Source organism: Haemaphysalis longicornis, unplaced genomic scaffold (assembly GCF_048455015.1).
Source record: "Haemaphysalis longicornis isolate Haplotype H1 unplaced genomic scaffold, Haemaphysalis longicornis Haplotype H1 scaffold_2, whole genome shotgun sequence".
In the NCBI taxonomy this organism is placed as follows: domain Eukaryota; kingdom Metazoa; phylum Arthropoda; class Arachnida; order Ixodida; family Ixodidae; genus Haemaphysalis; species Haemaphysalis longicornis.
In genome coordinates, this window is record NW_027526295.1 from 178084487 (window position 1) to 178103336 (window position 18850).

The window sequence follows — 18850 nt, forward strand, 5'->3', positions numbered from 1 at the left end:
TATTAACTCTATGCTGAAAACATGGGCCCTATTCTCGACTGCACAAATTGCCGGCAATTTAGGCAATTTTCCGGAAGTCTTTTCTGATTGGCTTTCAATTTTGGACACGTGCTTCCGGCTGACAAAGCGGTTGTGTGTGGTGTCGTCATTTTGACGTTTCATGTCGTCAACGGACACTAGTTCTAAAGTTTGCCTTATTTCTCGTTACTAAAGGCGCATAATTCTTGGCCGGCAATGAAAAACCAGACAAAATGCGGCGGACATGACAACGTAAGCCTGTCTTTGCTATTCAACAACAATACTGCTTGTAATACACACTCCCTCTGTGATTGGCTGAGAAGGCGTGACGTAATTTAAACAGTTGGCGGGAACGATTACGTCATGCATTGGCAACTTCAGCCTGCGTAAAAGTGACGTAATGCTACGTAACAGCATGAAAATGGCGGTTGTTTTTGTCGCAAAATACAAGCAAAATAGGGCACAATATTGCCCCGGCTTACGGCGCCGCGAAATGTGCGGCAATTTGCAGCAGGCGCAGTTTCGCATGCGCGCTGTTTAAAGCATGTTTCCTACCGAAACAAATTATAGTTTCAACTGCTTCCAAGTCATCGATCATGCGACATACAAATAACATGCAGTATTTTGCTTTTATGTTTGGCAATGAAATAAAAAATATTTGTTTGGCGTAACCGCAGCATAAGAGGGCAGTACAAGCCTCTCCATGACAAAGAGAACCCAATGCATGACATTTGTCCATACTTCTCCTAGTAAGCTGTTGGGTCACATGATCGAACTCAAGAGAAAAATAACAATGAAAAGTGACTATTTAGTTCATTACAGCGCTGATTGCAGTCGAGCTTGACGAATGAGTGAATCGGTGACATCGGTGTGCTCCGCGGTTATCAGGCGTAGCGCTTCGCTGCTCTTATGTGTCATAGAAGCGATAGTCGCGGCCGTCTTTTTCTGTGATCACGCCATAAACTTGTAACATAGCAGCAGACGATGGCGTGGCGGCGGTGGCGGCAGGGAAGGTGATAACGCAACAAAGCTTGCATTGAAGCAGAGAGCCCAGCTATGTTAATAAAAGCGATTGAAAGAAATAAATAGATACGGTAAAAAAATTGTGTGATGTTCTTTAGCTCGACATCCGCCTTTCGCTCGCTTTTGGATCAACGTTACTCGATCGCCTTGTGGTGTTGGCGTCAAGTCTGACCTCCAGAAATGTGTTTTTTCTTGTCAGCCTCAGCTACCGTCTTAATTTTTATAGTACATGCCAAGTGTTTTTATATCTTTCTTGCACAATATTTGATACCTTGGTAGCGATCGTTATGAGTGACTCGTCAAATTACACTGCATGTCGTCATAGCTATAGGTGCAGCACGTCACTGATTGCTTACGTCGTGCTTACGCAAAAAAACATGGGCGAAATGCCGGCAATTTGTGCAGTCATGGTAGAAAGTGGAAAACCAAAAGGTCGTATTTTGTTGTGTCGAGAGGAATGAGAGTCTAGCAGTATACGAACTCCGTGATTAATTCTATATGCTCCGCCGACGCAAACAAAAGCGTCAAAATTCGCTTCCCATTGATTGATTGTAGGGTTTTACCAGTTTTACGCGCCGACGCAACGCAGGCGATAAGGCTCGTCGTTGTAGTGGAGGGCTCCGGATCAATTTTGAACACCTGGGGAGATCTGTATCGTGCACCGAAATCTCGTGCACACGGGCGTTTTCGCTTATCGCTGTTTGCTTCCCAGGAGCAGAAAGTGCAGCTCGGTAGTACGGCCGTCTTTTAACGCCTGCGATATCTTAGGCCCTGTACACCTATGAAGAAATAACAAAATTGCTGCCCAGGATCGCTGGGATATGCTAAAAAGGCCAGAAACGCAGATAGCTGGTTGGTCGGTCCAGGGTCGGTCAGCGCAGCGCCGCCTGTACGGCACGTGTTCTCATAACTATCATCATCATTATTTCCCTTCTACTCTTTTTTTCTTTCTTTCTCTCGGTTACAATACTTGGCACATACCTGCGTTCACATAGCGCCAGACAAAGAGGACATCTACAGCAGAAGGCCGATTTTTTGTATACAGTTTGGAATTGCCCAATTACTTGGGACAAAAATAGCCACCAAACCTCATTAAAGTCCTGGGAGGAAGCCCTGTCCAGCTCGGACCCTGCACAGCAGCTTCCGCTGCTTAGTAGGGCCAGGGATGGCCAAATAGCTTCTGGGGTCCTGGAATATGGATCCCACCCTTGATCTCTCCCCCTTTTCCCTCACCCCCTTTCACAAAATAAAGTTTACTACTACTTCTACTACAGCAACGTAGTTTGCTTCTTTCGTAACTAAAGGTTAATGCAAATAGGTGGAATAGTTGACCTAGTGCATGCATAACCTTTACAGAAAACCTTTGCATTAACGTTTACCATTACAGAAGCAAACTACATTCCCGTTAAATGTCTTCCTTGCCTGGAACTCTGCGAATGCAGGTATGCTCCGATTCATTGCAACCAAAAGGAGGCACGAAGGGTAAAGGACATAGCTTTCACACCCTCCACACACCACATGCTGCTTATTTCAAAGCCGAACTTAATGCCACCATACGCACCACTGACTTCCTCATGCTTAATTTTACATTTACCGTCCCACCCAGTATTCATAATCTTACTGATTGTTTCGAAGCTCTCCTAACTGTCAGAAGCCCGACCTCCACTAACCAGCTTGCTCAGGAAATCCTTCATCAGATGGCCACCTTGAGTCACAGCAATTCTGACATTCGGATTGAGAGGTTGCCCGGTCATAAGGACCCCTCACCGGGGGAATCAGGCAGCTCACACGGCTGCATAGGAGCGTTTAAAGTTGACAAATCGCCGCTCCTTTCCCCTCGCCGGCCACGCACCATGCGGCCTCTTCCTCGCATGCAATTCAAATCACACAAAAAATACAGGAAAGCCCACCTCAAAAAGTGTTACCCCACCCAGCTAGCTTATGTCTCTTCCCGAACTCCCCTCATTTGTCGAAGCCTTCATAATCACCATTGCCAGCTATACACCTGAAACTTTCAGACGATGGAATCTACAGCTGCAAGTCACCGGTCAATATTCTGTTCTGAGAAGCACATGGAAATCAAATCAAATAATTTTTATTCTAAATTGTTCTCCTAGATTTTGGGAGGACAGACAAAAAGCCTTCACATGGTCGGCTTGACTGGGTCCGTACCCCCTCAGAAAACTAACAATCCTATAAAGTCAACCGAAGTTGACTATGCAGCAGTGGGGACGAGGGTACATCATTATACAGTGGTAATAATAAAAGAAGAGGAAAAGAACACAAAAGGAAGAAAAAGAAACATAAAAAAAACAGCAACAATAAAGAGCAGCCATAATTTATGCAACAAAATAATCGGTATGATCTTTCATCCTTTTTACAATCTTACATGTTGTTACAATTGATACAGTAAAAAAAGCTGTTTTAAAGCGAAAGGCTGACACATGAGTATACTAAAAAAAAATAATGAAACACAAGCTGAAGTTAAAAGAGTGATGAATTTAGTAGAAATGGCAATGTGTGTGCGAGCATTTGAACCAGTTTGAACTACGTAATTTGGCAGTGTGTGCGCGAGCATTTGAACCAGTTTGAACTACGTAATTTCTGCGCACTCAAGGTGTTTTCCAGGGCTCTTTATGGCGCGTGTGATAGTTGGTGTTATTCGGGGTTAGTTGGTTGGTTGGTTGGTTCCCTATGATACGGCGCGTACCCACGCGGGGGATTGGCCAAGAAGCTGCCAGTAATAATTAGGCTGTGACCCGGTTTATTTTAGAGAAAAAAAAAAAAAAAAAGGAGTACGAGAAAAAACATTGAGAGGTTAGATAGCTGTGCGATACAGTTGGTCCTCTTCTTTTACCTTGCATAATAACGATTAAGTAAAATATTATTGTAAAGAAATCCAACTTTAAGAATGCCATGTTTTGCAAAAAGTGGTTCCGCGTGGGCATTGAAGGGTGCGTTAGAGATGGCGTGCACAGCTTTTTTTCTGTAATAGGAGTACGCTGTTGATGTTTGAAAGAGTGGTGTTTCCCCAAATCAGGTGGCAGTAGCTAATCTGTGAAAGAAAAAGTGTGCTGTATATCATAAGTTTTATTTTGGTCGGTAGAAAAGTTTGAAGCCTTCTTAGAATGCCAACAACATGCGAAATCTTGTTATTATAGTAACAAGATTTCACACGTAGTTATATTTTCACGTGTGGTTATAATAATAAAGTATTATAATACTTTCAACGTGCTCATTCCATGTCATGTGTTCTTCAAATATGACTCTAAAGCTTTTTAACGTAGAGGCTATTTCAATGGCAGAATTCCCAATATGAAGGGAGTCACTAATATTGACGATTCGATTTTTCGTTCTGAAAAGCACGGCCTTAGTTTTAGAGGTATTGATTGCCAATGCATTTAATTTGAGAGTATAGCTTAGGCTGAAACATGAATGCGTATGCCTACATCCTCGGGGCCACATATCCAGCTTATTGTCGTCAACCACCACAGATCCCCATTCCCCCTCCACCACCCCTCTCTCCAATGGGCCTACAGCCATCCCTTCCAATGAAAGTATTCCTCCTCCTCCTCCTCAACCATTTCACCCTTTATCTTTTTCTCTCCGCATCATTTCTTTTATATGTTACACGTTTTCAACACCCAAGCAAAGAGGACCTCTTGCGGAAATGTACTTTGCTAGTAGCCCGATTGCCACTTAGTAATCTGTATGGTCAGTATGGCCTCAATTCATCTCTGTAAAACATGTTTCTAAATAAAAGGCCATAACACATTCACTAGGTCAACCTAGTCAACCAGAGTAATCGAGCTGTGGTGGTGTCGCAGATGTGTGCTTGAGCTCATTTTGCATTCCGGAGGCCCCTGGTTCGATTCCAGCCAAGACCCAAATTTAATTATTTTCTGTTAAATTCAATTACAAATATTTTCTAGGAGCTTCTTTGGGAAATTTGGTGTCAGTCTGAGCATCCTCTGACCAGTTTTTCATTTTTTTGAGCCGTCAACCATTTTATGTGCTTTCTGCGTGTCAGAGATGAAGAATCTTGGCCTACAGAGCCAACTAATGCTTTCACAGTAAGTATGACTAACACTTTGGCTGCACCAACTACAAGTTCTGGTGTAAAGGCAGCATACATTCCTGGTTATGTGGTATACCCTGTGCACATATATGTACAATTTGCCAGGCTTCAGAGTAGATTTCTGGTAGCTGACCCTCTTAGTCATTGCGCATTTTAAGTAATTGATTGATTACTAAACTTCTTGACTGACTGAAATTATTGAGTTTAGTCATTTTGTAAGCATTGTCCTGTACCCCTGTGAGTATGTATACCACTGTCAGCGGGCTTGATTTGAATCGCAGTGAAAACACGCGTGTGTGGATTAAACATCGGTCATCACCGTTACCAAGAGAATAAGGCAACCACCCCAGTTAGGCCTGTGCTTAGGCTTAAAGCTCGGCAGCCATAACATTAAGCGCAATGCCTGCTGACGGTGTTAGACCACTGAGCGCTTAGGTCTAAATAGGCCGGATTGGCCCCTGCATACCTCCTGCTTCGGTTGCACCACCAGCTGTTCCACTGGCTCCTTAGTAATTGCGACATCATGGATAAATATCATCGTACATTCATAAAATCCAGGGAGGCATACAGCAGAAGCGCTTTTGCACGAAAAAAAAAAACAGAAGAGACTTCACATGAGGTCAGCTTTGTGGTTGTTGCTGGAAAACTAATTTGAGCCTGGTGATGCGGAAGTGGCCGCCTCTCATTTCAGGAGGCGATAAGAGGTCGGAGACCAGGAAGTTGCTGGGCATCCAAGTCGCCGCTGTTCGTCAGGCTCTCCCACAGCTCACGGAGGGGAAAGGGAGCGCATATAGTTTAAGGGGCCGGGTTCTACCCACACCCCAACAACACATGAAATAGAAAACATAGGTGAAGGCAGTGTTTACACGTGGCAGGACACTGAGTAAATTGCATGCAATGTATCCAGAACAATGAAACTTCTATTAGCTGTAAACTTGGGATGCTGTACGATGACATAGAGGTGGGTGATGATGATGATAATATGGTTCAATGGCTGCCCCAATGTAACATGGGTTACACTCTTGGGTGCATTTAATCACCCTCGCATCCGAGCCTCAGGAGTTCTGTTCGCCGTCGCTTTTTCTGAGGGAGTCTCTTCCTTTTCTCCGCTTGATGCTTGGTAATGTCAACTGAGCTCAGTGCATTGTTATTGGTTGAGGCACCCCACTCGCATTCAGGGTGTTGCTTATGATGTGCATTTAGTGGTCATGCCCTGTGGGCACTCTGATAAAATAGAAACAAAAAAGTGTCATGCGCACCCTTTTGGGGAAGTCTCAAAACAAAACCCAGCGCTTGCTCCATGGCTACATCATTTGGGTTCAGCTGTTTGCACATCAAAATGTGCTCTACCGACTCATTTGCCACAAGCCGAACAAAGTAGATCTACCAAGCCATTCCATTTTTGTCTCCCTACTCCAGCCCATGCATCAAGCACCCTCGCACTGCCTCCGAAGTCATTGTAAAAGTTGTCTGTAAGGGCAAATACAGTCCTCATCAACTCAAGTCGACTTGTAACGTTCACAATTAAACGAAAAAAAAAAAAAAGTCACCCTCCATTATCAACCACTCTAAGCAGTACGGACTCCTTAATTAAGATATATTTGGTTGTTTACAGCATTTCATTATTTTCAAGTCTTGCAAAATTTGGCCGGAACAAAAGGAACACCAGGTAAAAACAAACTATGTTTCGGGGCCTGTGTGGGTACCTTGCCCACATATGAAACGAAACGCGACTCGGCCATATTTATACATGTGTGGATCGTTGCAAAGCACATGCATGTGCTGTAGGCGTGAACCAACGCCATCTTCATGCTCCTTTAGTTGTCTCTTTATGTTTCAGGTTCTGCCTATATAGACTGCATCGCAAATCTGACAAGAAATTTCATAAATCAAATGCCTCGTGCCTACAAGCTCAGGCAGAAACTGCCATGTACATGAATGTATACGACACATCTGTATACATGAATTTTATACTTCATGTTGCATTTCGTACTGACGTGCATACCTGCTTGCATATATGTATCTGTGCGAAACTTCACGCAACAGCATGTACGAGTAGACATATGCATGTGTGCCAACCTAATATGTGTGTACAACTTTTTGCTATGCACCTTAAAACGTCTGTCCCCGTACTTCTAGATTTGACCCTACACAGCCTCTGGTACCAACTGTTTTTTTTTACCGTTCATCCGAGAAGCGGATACAATAAAGTGAACTGCCATAAAAGATGATTTCACCAGTACCTTTTCTGCCCACCTCCATGTTTGCGCCACCAGAACTTGCTCCCACCGCTGCTGTTTGCTGGAACTGGTCTCCATGCAGTTATTCAGGGCCGGAAGCTGCACCTTGTTCCTCCGGGCCAGTGCACATGCCCTCTTCTTGCACTTTGTGCTATCTTCCGTGAGAACACTGGTGCACTTGAAGCGCCCAGTGCACAAATTCCAGTGACCACGTTTGGATTTGTAAACCGAGCTTAGCTGCGGCCTCCTGTGCCTCAAACGAAGTCTAGCCTACATACCATTGCACTGCCTCTTTGGTGTCGATCAGTGTGCTCCCAGAGCCTCCATGTGTCTTCTCTAAGCACTCTCAAGCTGCTGAAATCAGAGTATTGCCGAGCACAGGAACATTTACCATCTTCCAAAGGTCCAGACAGCTCTGGCCCTCAGAATGTTGTGTAGTCTGGTTTGGGGGTAAAATCAACGGCCAAATACTGATACATGATGTGGCAAAAGGAAAAAGTTTCCCTTGCAATGTCAGCGTATCTCCGTAGGGCAGTGGGCCTGTATTGCACCAATAAAGCAGTTCACATTTTTGCTTGCTAAACCAAAGTCCCAGAAGTTACGCGTGCCCCAAGCAGATGGCCTCTGTAGGCCTGAGGGAGAGCCAGCCGTCTGGACGGTACATCGTTGGCGTACACCAAGCCTGGCAGCTGCTGTTGCAATGTCATCTCCTCCAGCACGCAGCAATCCCACTAACTGGGTTCCTTGTGCAGGCCCCCATCTTGCAGTTCCTTCCACAGGATCCGTCACGCTATTTTACATCGACAAACACTGCCCACAGTTCTTCCCTTTGCAAGCGTATCAACTCTATGCGTTAACCCTTTGAGGGTCATGGTCGTACATGTACGGCATCGGCAAACACTTTGAAAACGGTCAATAACGTACATGTACGTCATTGCTTGTATGTTTAAAAAGCGCGCCTTTTTCGCCAACCTCTTTAGCTTGGCATGTACTGCCACACTTCAGAAATGTGTCAAATTTTTTTCTTGCGCCGATGGCTCTTCTTTTAATTTTTTTTATGATTTACTTCAGCAGCGCGCCGACTACCGCTTGCAAATCCGGTAACGAGGGGGCGTGCTGGGTATCGCCCACCGGGCGCGCCTCTCGCTTCTTGCGCCTGCCACAGACCAAGGTCGCCTGCGAAACTGATGAGGCTCTTTTCTCCTTTTTTTTTGTATTTTATAGGAGCAGTGCGCCATCTATCGCTCGCACATCCAGCCGCGCGCGCAGCGGCTGGTTTCGGTATCGTCCTCCGGGCGCTTCCCACTTTTTGCGCCTGTGAAACTGATATCTATCCGATTTCAATCCACTCAAAAGGTGCTGGCTTGTTACTCTCTAGTTTTTATTTAGAATTTTTCTTGTGTTACTCATGAATAAACCACATGTATTCAACAACACAAACGATTTTTTTGTCCCTTTATGGTCACCCTAAAAGAATTACGATATTTTTTTCTCGAAATAGATTCATGTGAAGAATTTAAATCAGCAATAAGAAAATCGACCCCGCGGGGTTGCATTTGGTGAAAAAATTCGACCCTCAAAGGGTTAGGTCATAGAGGTTCCCTCCAACCCTGTGCCCCTGCGTAAGCCATTTTGGAGGTTTCCCAGGTCCCTTCCTCATTTCATACATGCCTGTATCCGCTTACGGAGAATCTGCGTGAGGGCTTAGTACAATACCACTGCGATTGTGACTGCCCTGCAGGTTCCCCAGCTGCTTCGATTTTTATTTCCCGTTTACTCCTAACTCATGATTTCTGTGCGCTTCTTGTAACAGAGCAACACAAAAGAGCCACTCACTCAAGTCTGGCCACATTCTGTCAAAACTGGATCAAATGTCGAACCAGAGATGACACTCTCCCCCCTAGAACATTGAAAGCGCTGAAGTGGACTTGAAAATGTGTCATTCAAGCAAAATAAGAGCCGAAGCTTGGAGAAATTACCACTTCCTGCTAGACTGCATCCATTCACATGCAGAAGCGAGCAGTTTGAAAAATGTCCTCTGAAATATAAGTGCCTCTAAATTAAAAATATGGTTTCGTACCAAAACAATTTGGTAAGCTTTAGATTACCCAGTCACTCAAATATTACAAAGGTTATGTTCCCTTCATGGTACCCACAAGCGTCAGTGCAGTTTGATAATTTCGAACCATGCCAGTGACACCATTACAGCAACCACTTTTGAATGAAGCACGCTAAAAGGTGCATGACCAAAGGAATATTTATTCGTATTCGTAAAAATTATTTGGCTTCCATTTTTCAGGGCTGTAGTACAACGTACTGCCGTACTGGCTCGAAGGCCAGAGTGAAAAAGAGAAATGCCAGGAGTCTTTCTCCGTGTGATTAATTAAGCTCAGCACCTGCTGCTTACACAATGCCAAAATTTGACTCACTAATTAGCGTCATAATCATCGTCCTCATCGCGTTTTCTTTTCTTCTCGTTAATGTCAACGCTACTTTCACTTTTAATGTTGATGATGGGCTGTGGCATCAGAGTTGGTTGCAGAGGCGGCTCCGTGGAAGCTGTAGTGACGACCGGTGGGGTGCTGACTTTTTCCACAGCAACAGGCTGCACCACGGTCGTCGTCGGTGTGGGCAACACGGGCTGTGGCGCAGTGCTCACTTGCACAATTGGCACAGGTGCTGCAGATGACACTGCTGTACTCATGCTGAGAGGTGGCCCTGCAGTTTAAAAATTTATTTCACAATTCAATGCGAAGTGCTGGCGGCACTGAAGTGCTGGAAGTCACATGCAAAACACAATGCCAGTTAACCTTTTCACTACGTCTATTCAAAGCTGATAATGTAGAACAACAATTTCAATGGTCAAGTTCTTTGCGTTAGAGGTGCTTGCTTTACTTATAAAACAAGCAAGGCCACCTGGTGGATATTTCAGGAAACGCCCATTCATAATTAATTCCGTTTTCATTTATGTCACGACACGTCACTCTTGGTGCAAATTTATCCCGCCTGGGTGTTAAAATCCGGAGTGACCGCCGCGTGCCACTGCTTCCGAAAAGAAACAAGAAACATACAACTCATAATTATTGGCGCATAAGCATTTGTTTTTTCGTAACCTGGGAACCAACGGTAAGTCAGAAGCCGATTAGTTGTTAGATTTACACCCTGACAGTAATACGCAGTCTAATTGACTGAATGTATCGACCGGTGTCTGTTAACGTTTGACTCCACACAGTTTTATTGCCATTGCACATGTTGGTTAACTCTTTCGCTACCGCGCCTATCAAAATCGATCAATTTGATCGATACTTTTGGGAGCGCTTTTTCATAGCGTTCCAGGCATTTCTCGAACAAGTAAAGCTGTTCGGAGTTAGATCAGAAAATGGCCTTTCAAAATCAGTTTTGTTTTCATTTTTGCAACGGAAACGTGATTTTTGACACGCTTTTGAATCACCTGGGTGTGGAAAAGGGGCGTGGTCATCGCGCGTCACGGCTACCAACGAAGAATGCGTGCAACTCGTAATTACTCTGCACCAGCGCTTGTTTTTTGCTATCAGGGCGTGAATGGGGAATTAGCAAACGATTTTCAATCGTCAGGTTCGCGCTCCGACAGTAATAATCCCAGAAATCGGCTGAAAATGTCAAGCAGTGCCTGGTTGCAAAGCTACTTTATGATTTTAGGCAGTTTTATTGCCTTTGCGCAAGTTGTTCTAAGTACTGTGGTAGTTCTACTTACCCCAGGACCATTCGCAAACAGTTTACAACAGTTTCGGTTTCGTTTCTGCATCGCGAAATTCATATTTAGCGCTACTACGCAGTTACCCAACTTCAAGGCTACCTGCCATGGCGCCTGAAGCGTCCGCGACTGATCCTCGAACAAAGCACGCCGCTCCTGATTTCCCCCCCCCCTAACCCGATTTCTGCGATAAGAACTTCAGATGCAAGTCAAAAGGTCACACCCAGTCGCCAGATATCTGTTCCGCCGAGGACAGCGCTTCAAACCGGCCTTACACTGCCAGCTGTTCGCCTTCCAGTTTCGTTTCCATGCGAGGGTATATCCGTGTGTCTAATGTTGCTGCTTAGTTGAACTGTCTATTCGGACGGAGCCTCTGATAAGTTTTTGTACTGTTTCATTTGAAAAATGTTAGGTGGCGCTGCAATAGAGGAGGCTCGTTGTGCTGATCTTTTTTAGCGCGCAACTGCTACTCGGCCAAAGATCGCAGGGCACGATTCTAGCTCATCGTACCTCATTTTTGCGAGCAAGGCTACAATTGTGAGTAAGAATGTGATAATAAAGCTCAGCTTTATGTTTTGAGAGATAACTGACCGTGAACGACAACAAGCATTAGCCACGGCGTTCCGTTTTCAACTTCATGCATGTTTTTTTCCGCATCGCGTGCTTGTCCCAAATACTGTGCTCGCTGTAAATGCAAAGTCAAGCCATTGACAAAATGTTTTTACGTTATGTGGGGGCAAATTGGTGCCTCTGATAACGTCAAACCGCCAGATTTATTCCAGGTAACCACCCGAAATTTCACATTTTGAATTGGAGGTTGGGCTTAACCGCATGACACGAGCACCGTGCGTGCTAACATTTTTTTTTATATCTGAAAAACTGTTCCACGCAAGTCGACATTTTTTTAGGGTGTGTTTTTGAAATGTTTCCCTACAAAATGTATATTCTAATTTTTTTCTACTACCGGTGGTTTGATATACACAACTCCTTCTTTATCATTTTTTTCGGCAACTTGACAAAAATTATGATTTTGATATTTTTTTTCACAACTATGATATATGAAAACCTTTAAAAAACTGGTGTTATTGGAAAGGCCGTTAAATAATCTGCATTTTGTGCTCCTGCAATTAGTGCCTAAATAATTTTTTAGCAGGAAAAAAAATGTTTTATTGAACCCCTAAAAATTGGTCAATTTCCTGCGGTAGCGAAAGAGTTAAAGTCCTATCATAGCCCCGAATCCGCCTCTTTCACAACCCCACTGCGCATGCGCAATCCCCTAGCGGCCAAGTCCCTCAGCAGTCCGGTAGGGGCAGCAGACGACATTCCCCACAGCTCCCGCACAAGCGGGAAGGGGTCGTGGTTGTATTTACATCGTTTGATTTTTTGTGTGTGCTCGTTGTGCGCGGAACAAAGCCCACAACTTGTGCTGCGTTCTGCTGTAACTCGGAGTGCCGAAAAGGGAATGGTGTCGGCTTCTATCGCTTCCCGTCGGCCGCATGCGATTGGCTACGGCGGCTTGCGTCGCTCGCGTCGGCTCGGGGATATTTGATCGCCGCTATCTGTGCAACTGCGAATGACAATCCGCAACACAACTTTTCACCACACTATCATCCCCTTTCTCGCATGTGGAACTCCATTTAAGCTATAACTGCCGTTTGAGCGATCGGTGACCAAGACATCTGCGTAGCCTGTTTCGATGCTTCCGCGCAGGTATCGCCATCTCTCGGCCGCTCGGCGCACCGCGCGCCGCGGCGACCGGTCAGCGTAGGCTTGCATAGCGGCAGATGATCGCCGCTTTTAAAATAAGCCCTGACAACAATCCCTAGCACAATTTTTCACCACACTAACACCTACTTTCTCGCATGTGGAACTTCTTTTTAGTGATCAGATTGATTCAGAAGAGCAGCGACAAGCGCGGTTGCTACCGTGGCACCGTGGTCTGCGCCGGTTCGAGCCGCTAAGTGTGCCGAGCTGGCAGGCGCGGCCGGCGTGTGCGCGGACTGTTTCCGAAGGCAGAAAGCGCTTCACGATTGCTTGCTTTATCCATTTCTTGCGAACAAACGCGCAGAATCTACAAATTCAGCTCAGCGATCATCGTAGTTGACCATGGAGCAAAAACAGTGGGCGGAGCGACGCCGACGACGCATCTCATGCGCGCATCGGGCCGTCTCAAATTCACGCGTACGACTAGTCGTGGCGGCAGTCGTAACGATCAGTCGCATGCGAATCGCGTGTACCAATCGTACATGTGTCCAGCTCTTAAAGGCATTTTGCGAACTGCCGGCCTTTGTTGAGCTGGCGATCGCACTTCATGCCAGACGACTCCCAGTACTGCTCGCTTTGCTACTCGGACGGCACACGGATCTGTCCGAGATTTCTCTGCCAGCCCTCATTCAGTGATGAGAAGCCGCCTGGTATTATGTAATGAACAGGGGCTGCCAACACAGAAGAAAAACTTCGGCTGCTCCTCGCCGTAATGTGGGATTGCCGTGCATACAACGAGAACACAGCCGGAGGAAACGCCGGCAAACCCTACCGCTTCAACTTCCGCTAGGCACGCTAGGTGGCAGCACACCGCAATGAAAGAGGCGGATTCCATTAGGACCACTTTCAAACTCTCTACAACTTTTAGTTTCGTTTCTGCACTGCAAAAATTGCACTTGGCACTACTATGCAGTAATTCAACTCAGCCGATTCGCCATGGGACGTTCATTACACACCGGTTTTTTTATAAAAAAAAAAAAAATGCCGCTCACCATTTTTTTTATGCATCTGCACCTGATTTTATGTTAAGAAAAAGTGGCCGGATATCGGATGACGACAGCCCACCACATCAGTCCAGAATGTGGCCAGCTGCTCATTTGCAAGTTTAGTTTTCGTGCATGGGTATATCTGGAGGTTTAGTAAATCTAAACCTCCAGATCTAACCTCCAGTAGATCTAAACTGTATTACCTCACAGATTCGGCAAGTTTCGTTATCGCTTATTTGGGGGAAATTAGGCGGGGCTGCTATGCAAGCAAGAAGCTTTTGCTAGTACAGATTTAATGTTGCAGGCACAAAGAAATTCTCGGTTTTTTATTGTCATTAAAGAAAAAGAAACAGCAAGTTCATGTCATCTTGCGCAAGGTGTAAAAATCTACTTATAGCTAATAAGTCTCGCCTGCCATCCAAGCTTGTCGCTAGAATGAGGAGGTGTTAACCAGACATCCCAAACAAATGTTTTAACCCAGAACAATTCTGTGCCTGGACACTTACTCTGAGACAGCTTGATGATGGGGGTCGGGTGCGACTTGCTGGTGGTAGCTGGTCGCGACACGATTGTGACCGTGGGTGCAGACGCTGGCTTGCTGACCACGGCAAGCGTGGCACCAGTTTTGCTACTCAGGCTCAGTGCGGGGGCGACTTTTGACATGCCTGGAAAGAGAGCCCAACGCGTCCAAAGTCACAACCCTGTGGGGCCTGCCTGCCTGCACACTCAAGATGGCACTGCACGGGCAGAGTGATACAACTGTCATCGCTGCACACACGGAAATGAAAAAGCCTGGGCCAACTGTTTCCACTCCACATTGCCAGCAATATTTCAATAGGATGCTTTTCAATGTGAAGCCCATGATATGTGCGGGAGGTCAAGGCAAAGAAGCTTACCTGAGCTGCTGTTTCCTTGAAGAGACGACAGCCCGAGCTGTGGCGGCAAACCAACCTGGATCCTTGGCTGTTTAACAAAAACACCAAATTAGCTCGAGCAGTCGAGACACGCGAGGGCAATTTCCCTTATTTACTAAAAACTTTCACTTCTACTTTATTTCCTCCAAAGAAACACTTCATTTCCTTTCAACACTTCATTTCCTTTAAAAAAAAAACACAGCCTGTAATAAAGGCATGTTTCCTTCCGGTGAACAAATTTGGTAAACCAAGGTTTGTCACCTATGTCCATAGCATCTGCTCGCCACACATAGCAAGAAAATGTGCTTACTACCCTCAAGAAAAAAAGAAAAATAGCAATGTCACCCTCTAGCAAAACTACTTTTTAATTCAACTGCAAACTGCTCAAGTAAGTGCTGTCACCAATCATGGGGCTAAGCAAAGAACACTCTAAAATGCAGCCTTTGAGAGAAACCTGGTAGCAAATAAGTGAGCAGTTAGCAGTGTTAAAAAAAAAAAAAATCCCTTGAGTGCCTATAATAATGCCACGGCACCCCGAGGAATGACGACAAGCAAGAGCCATGGAACCCACAGACTGCAACACATGCTGCAAATCTGGCTGCTCGGTTCAAAAGTTTCACGCGTTCACCAGCATTTGCGCAGCACTTGAGGTCATATAAGGACCAAGCAACCAAACAGCTATGTCGTCTCATAGGATTTGTCTAAACTACGCAGTGGGCAGCCAAGCAGTCAGCGCTAACGTAGTTACGCTGAGATGGTGACTTCGCCGTGTGCACAAGAAGTGTAACATTGTGAACTGTGCAAATACACTCGTTTACGCCTCGCGCTAGAACGCTTCGTGCTTCAAAGACACGAGACTTTTACAGCAAAGCTGTATACGTCTACCCTCCTCAGAGGTTTCATCTCCACCGGCAAAAACGCCAAGGCGCCAAGAATATACTTATACACTGCATGCTTCACTCCTCCCCAGGTTTCACTGAGGCATGAACACCGGTTCCACCAGCGGCTGTGATGATTAGCTTGCATTATACATTTGCAGGTACTACAAATGTATTGGGGCCCGCAAAGGCCTCGGATCTGTCAGTCCGCTGTGGTTACAAACCCCTCTGGCGCCGCGGCTCGGGCCCGGGTTGGTTTTTTTTCCATTTCGTCCCCAGGGGAGGTTGTGGGTGTGTTGCCGTTAAGGTTCCAAGCACGCCATTCATATCTATTTATTACAGATGTTCGTGTTCTCAATTCTCAAGAGTTCAGTTCCCCTAATAGTACAGCTAAGCTTCCCTCGCTAGAGAGTTCATGTGTTGAATGTTATCAAGTTCAAGTTCCCGAGGTTGCCTGACCGGACCCAGAGATTCTTAGCACCCTCTGCTTTATCACTGGCCTGACTGGCATTGCGGTCAGGTGTTCACAGCATCCGGGGACTGGAGGACGAGATTTGGGTTGGTCAATCATGAGGGGTTTGGGCCAGCTACTACACCAGGGTGGCCAGATCCTTCTCTAGTGAGGGAGTGCTGTTTGTGTCCCAAAGAGCCTTCCTGGTATGGTTGCACCCATCTTGGTTAGCCTATACAGTATCTGGGATGGTGTTTACATCCAGAACCGGCAGCACTCCATACCTAGCTGCAATACTGCATCCAGGAAGATGAATTTTTTGTCTTAAAATTAAAAGGAAATGAACAAACGATGGCACTGAGCCTAGATCCCCTCACTTTTTAAAGCTAGAAAGTTGTGGCTGGCACGATAAAAAAGCCAGGGTTGGCCACTAGTACCCCTGAATGCATTTTGATGGCAATGGCACTGTGTGCATTTCTTCATCCATGTCTTGTATTCGCTGGTAAAATGCATTTGAGTCAAAATTAACCTAACTTTGAGAATTGCACCAACATCTTTTCAGCTAAAAGGCACAAGAAAATTATTGACAAGGCCACTCCAGTGAGCATGAATCTGCTTTAACTGAACCATGAAACAAAATAAATCTTTTGTTTTAGTTAAAAGCACTAGCCTTGGAAACACAACTTCATGTCTGCCCCAAAGACATTATTTTCATCAAGAACAAATCACAAATAGACAAACTTTCCACCACCCAATGCGAGCAGTGTCGTACTTAGAGAGGAACTAAAAACTGTAATGATTGTGCTAACCACAATCGCACAATAATGTTTTTTGGTGGCAGCTTTTGTGGACGGCCGCCAATTGCACACAACAGTTACAATATGGGCTTATTTTTTTACGCGATGAAGCAACGACTTGACTATATAATGCACATTGTGGAGGGCTCTGGAGTGATTAGGCCCCCTGGGGTGCCTTAAATGTGCCAAAATTTTCACACATGGGCATTCACTTTTCACCGCCATCAGCAAAACAGCTGCTGTGGCTGGGATCAAATCTGCGTCCACATGCAACAGCATATCCACACAGTCACCTCGGCGGATAATTGCACGAGTCACAGCTCATTCCGCAAGCTATGTGCACCACTGTTGAGGCTACATTGTTGTCAACGGTCGGCTCACTAAGGAAGCCTAACTCATTTTGAGGGGGACCTTGAAAAGGCATTTCCTTCCCCCTCTGGGCAGGTGGAACTGCAAGGCCCCGGCAAATGTTGTCGCCTTCCTTCGCGGTGAGTTAGGCACCCTCAGTGGACCGACTGCTGACAACAACGTAGACTCCACAGTGCTGCTTCTGGAATTAACTACAGTCCGTGCGACGTCACAGGGGAAGTGCAAGAAAGCGGTGAGTCACCGTTCCTTCATCTTTTCTTCATTATCTAGATGAACTGATTGAAGTTAGATTAAAATTGGCACGATAGTTATTCTAACAGCGTGATCTTTCTACTTAATTAAACCTGTATGCTTTCATGGTCCCTTTAACGGAAGCGCATATTCTCAAATGATAAAAGTGAGCATGCGCACATGCGTTCATATATGCGTGTGCGCATGCATGCGTCTGTGTGGGTGCATATGTGGACATGCATACATTTTGTGTCCACAATCTTTTTTGCAAAAATGTTAACCCTGGAGTTTTATGACTATTTTTTATCCGCGCGTCAATACCAGACTTGTACTTTCGCCAAAAAAGGCCACTATCTTTGGCAGAATGCAGGAGAAAATAAGCCCGAGCTGAGGCTTCATTTTTTTTTTCGCCTTCATATTAACTAAATTAACCAAGGTAACCGTCAATACCTCTTACTAAGAAAAAGTACACAAGCCAGATGTTTGGGATGTGCATCACAGACACGTCTGATCTGAGCCTGACATCACACAAAAGAAGAAAAAAAAAAAGGCTAGAGGGAAAAGGTTGCTGAAGTCTAACGGCCCCCTCACCTTTTTCGCCGACTTGAAGCGGTAGTTACAAGCGGTCAAGCTGTACCTATCCGGCGGTAGCCGCGGCCCGGCGTTCGCTTTTATGAGGGGCAGCGGCGTGCTGTTTTTTTGCCGCGCGATCTCCATCAGCAGCTGAAACCAGCAAAAGAATCAAACACGAATGGTTAATCGGCGCTGTCAGCCGCCCACTTTCCGCAAAACACCACCGATCGTGCTAAAAGCGTACGTCTCTGGGGGGAGGGGACGTGAAGCTCTTGTCAGCTTGCATCTGAATAGCCAAACGCACGTCGTCCACATCCACGGCCCTCTTCTTCGCGTGAGTGGAGAACAGCCTGGCGTCGTCCAGGATATTTGTAACGTAACCTGAAAGTGCGAGCACAGAAGCGAAATTGTGCCATGCATCTCGTGCAAAGCAAAGCGAGAAATACCCTTTCGGAACTTCGGCTACTTACGGTATGTAAACTCCAACATCTGGTTTATGACCCTCGGCTCGTAGTCAATAATGCCCATATCTTTCAGTATCGCGCTCATAACTTGGGCATCCTTCGGGGTGCTCTTTGGAGCCGCCATGATCACAGCTGCTTACAAGAAAAACCACAGAACAGGGACAACCGTTCTAACTGACGGCTGCTACGCCCGACGCGTAGCCGCCATTTTGACTCGGAACGAAATTGATGAAGGCTACTGATGATGATAAGGAGGGCACAAAATGATGATGATGATAACTTGTTTGCAAGTTGCGTTGCTTTGTAGGTTTTATGATACGGGCGATACGGG

The 18850-nt window shown here is 45.7% G+C and overlaps 1 protein-coding gene across 1 annotated transcript; it reads right to left on the minus strand.

Moving 5' to 3' along the window:
* Positions 1-9598: 9598 nt before the first annotated feature.
* Taf9 (TBP-associated factor 9) lies at positions 9599-18756 on the minus strand. Its single transcript, XM_077698761.1, has 6 exons — positions 18526-18756; positions 18300-18436; positions 18074-18205; positions 14739-14805; positions 14349-14507; positions 9599-10077 (listed from the first exon to the last, which is right to left on the minus strand). The coding sequence occupies exons 1-6, from the start codon at positions 18641-18643 to the stop codon at positions 9788-9790; spliced, it is 903 nt and encodes a 300-aa protein (XP_077554887.1). The 5' UTR covers positions 18644-18756; the 3' UTR covers positions 9599-9787.
* Positions 18757-18850: the final 94 nt, after the last annotated feature.

Coding starts and splice junctions, on each gene's coding strand:
- Taf9 (XM_077698761.1), bottom strand. CDS start 18,643: ATGGCGGCTCCAAAGAGCACCCCGAAGGATGCCCAAGTTATGAGCGCG. Junction 18,437..18,525: donor GATGTTGGAGTTTACATACC/GTAAGTAGCCGA, acceptor TCGCACTTTCAG/GTTACGTTACAAATATCCTG. Junction 18,206..18,299: donor CGTCCCCTCCCCCCAGAGAC/GTACGCTTTTAG, acceptor TGCTGGTTTCAG/CTGCTGATGGAGATCGCGCG.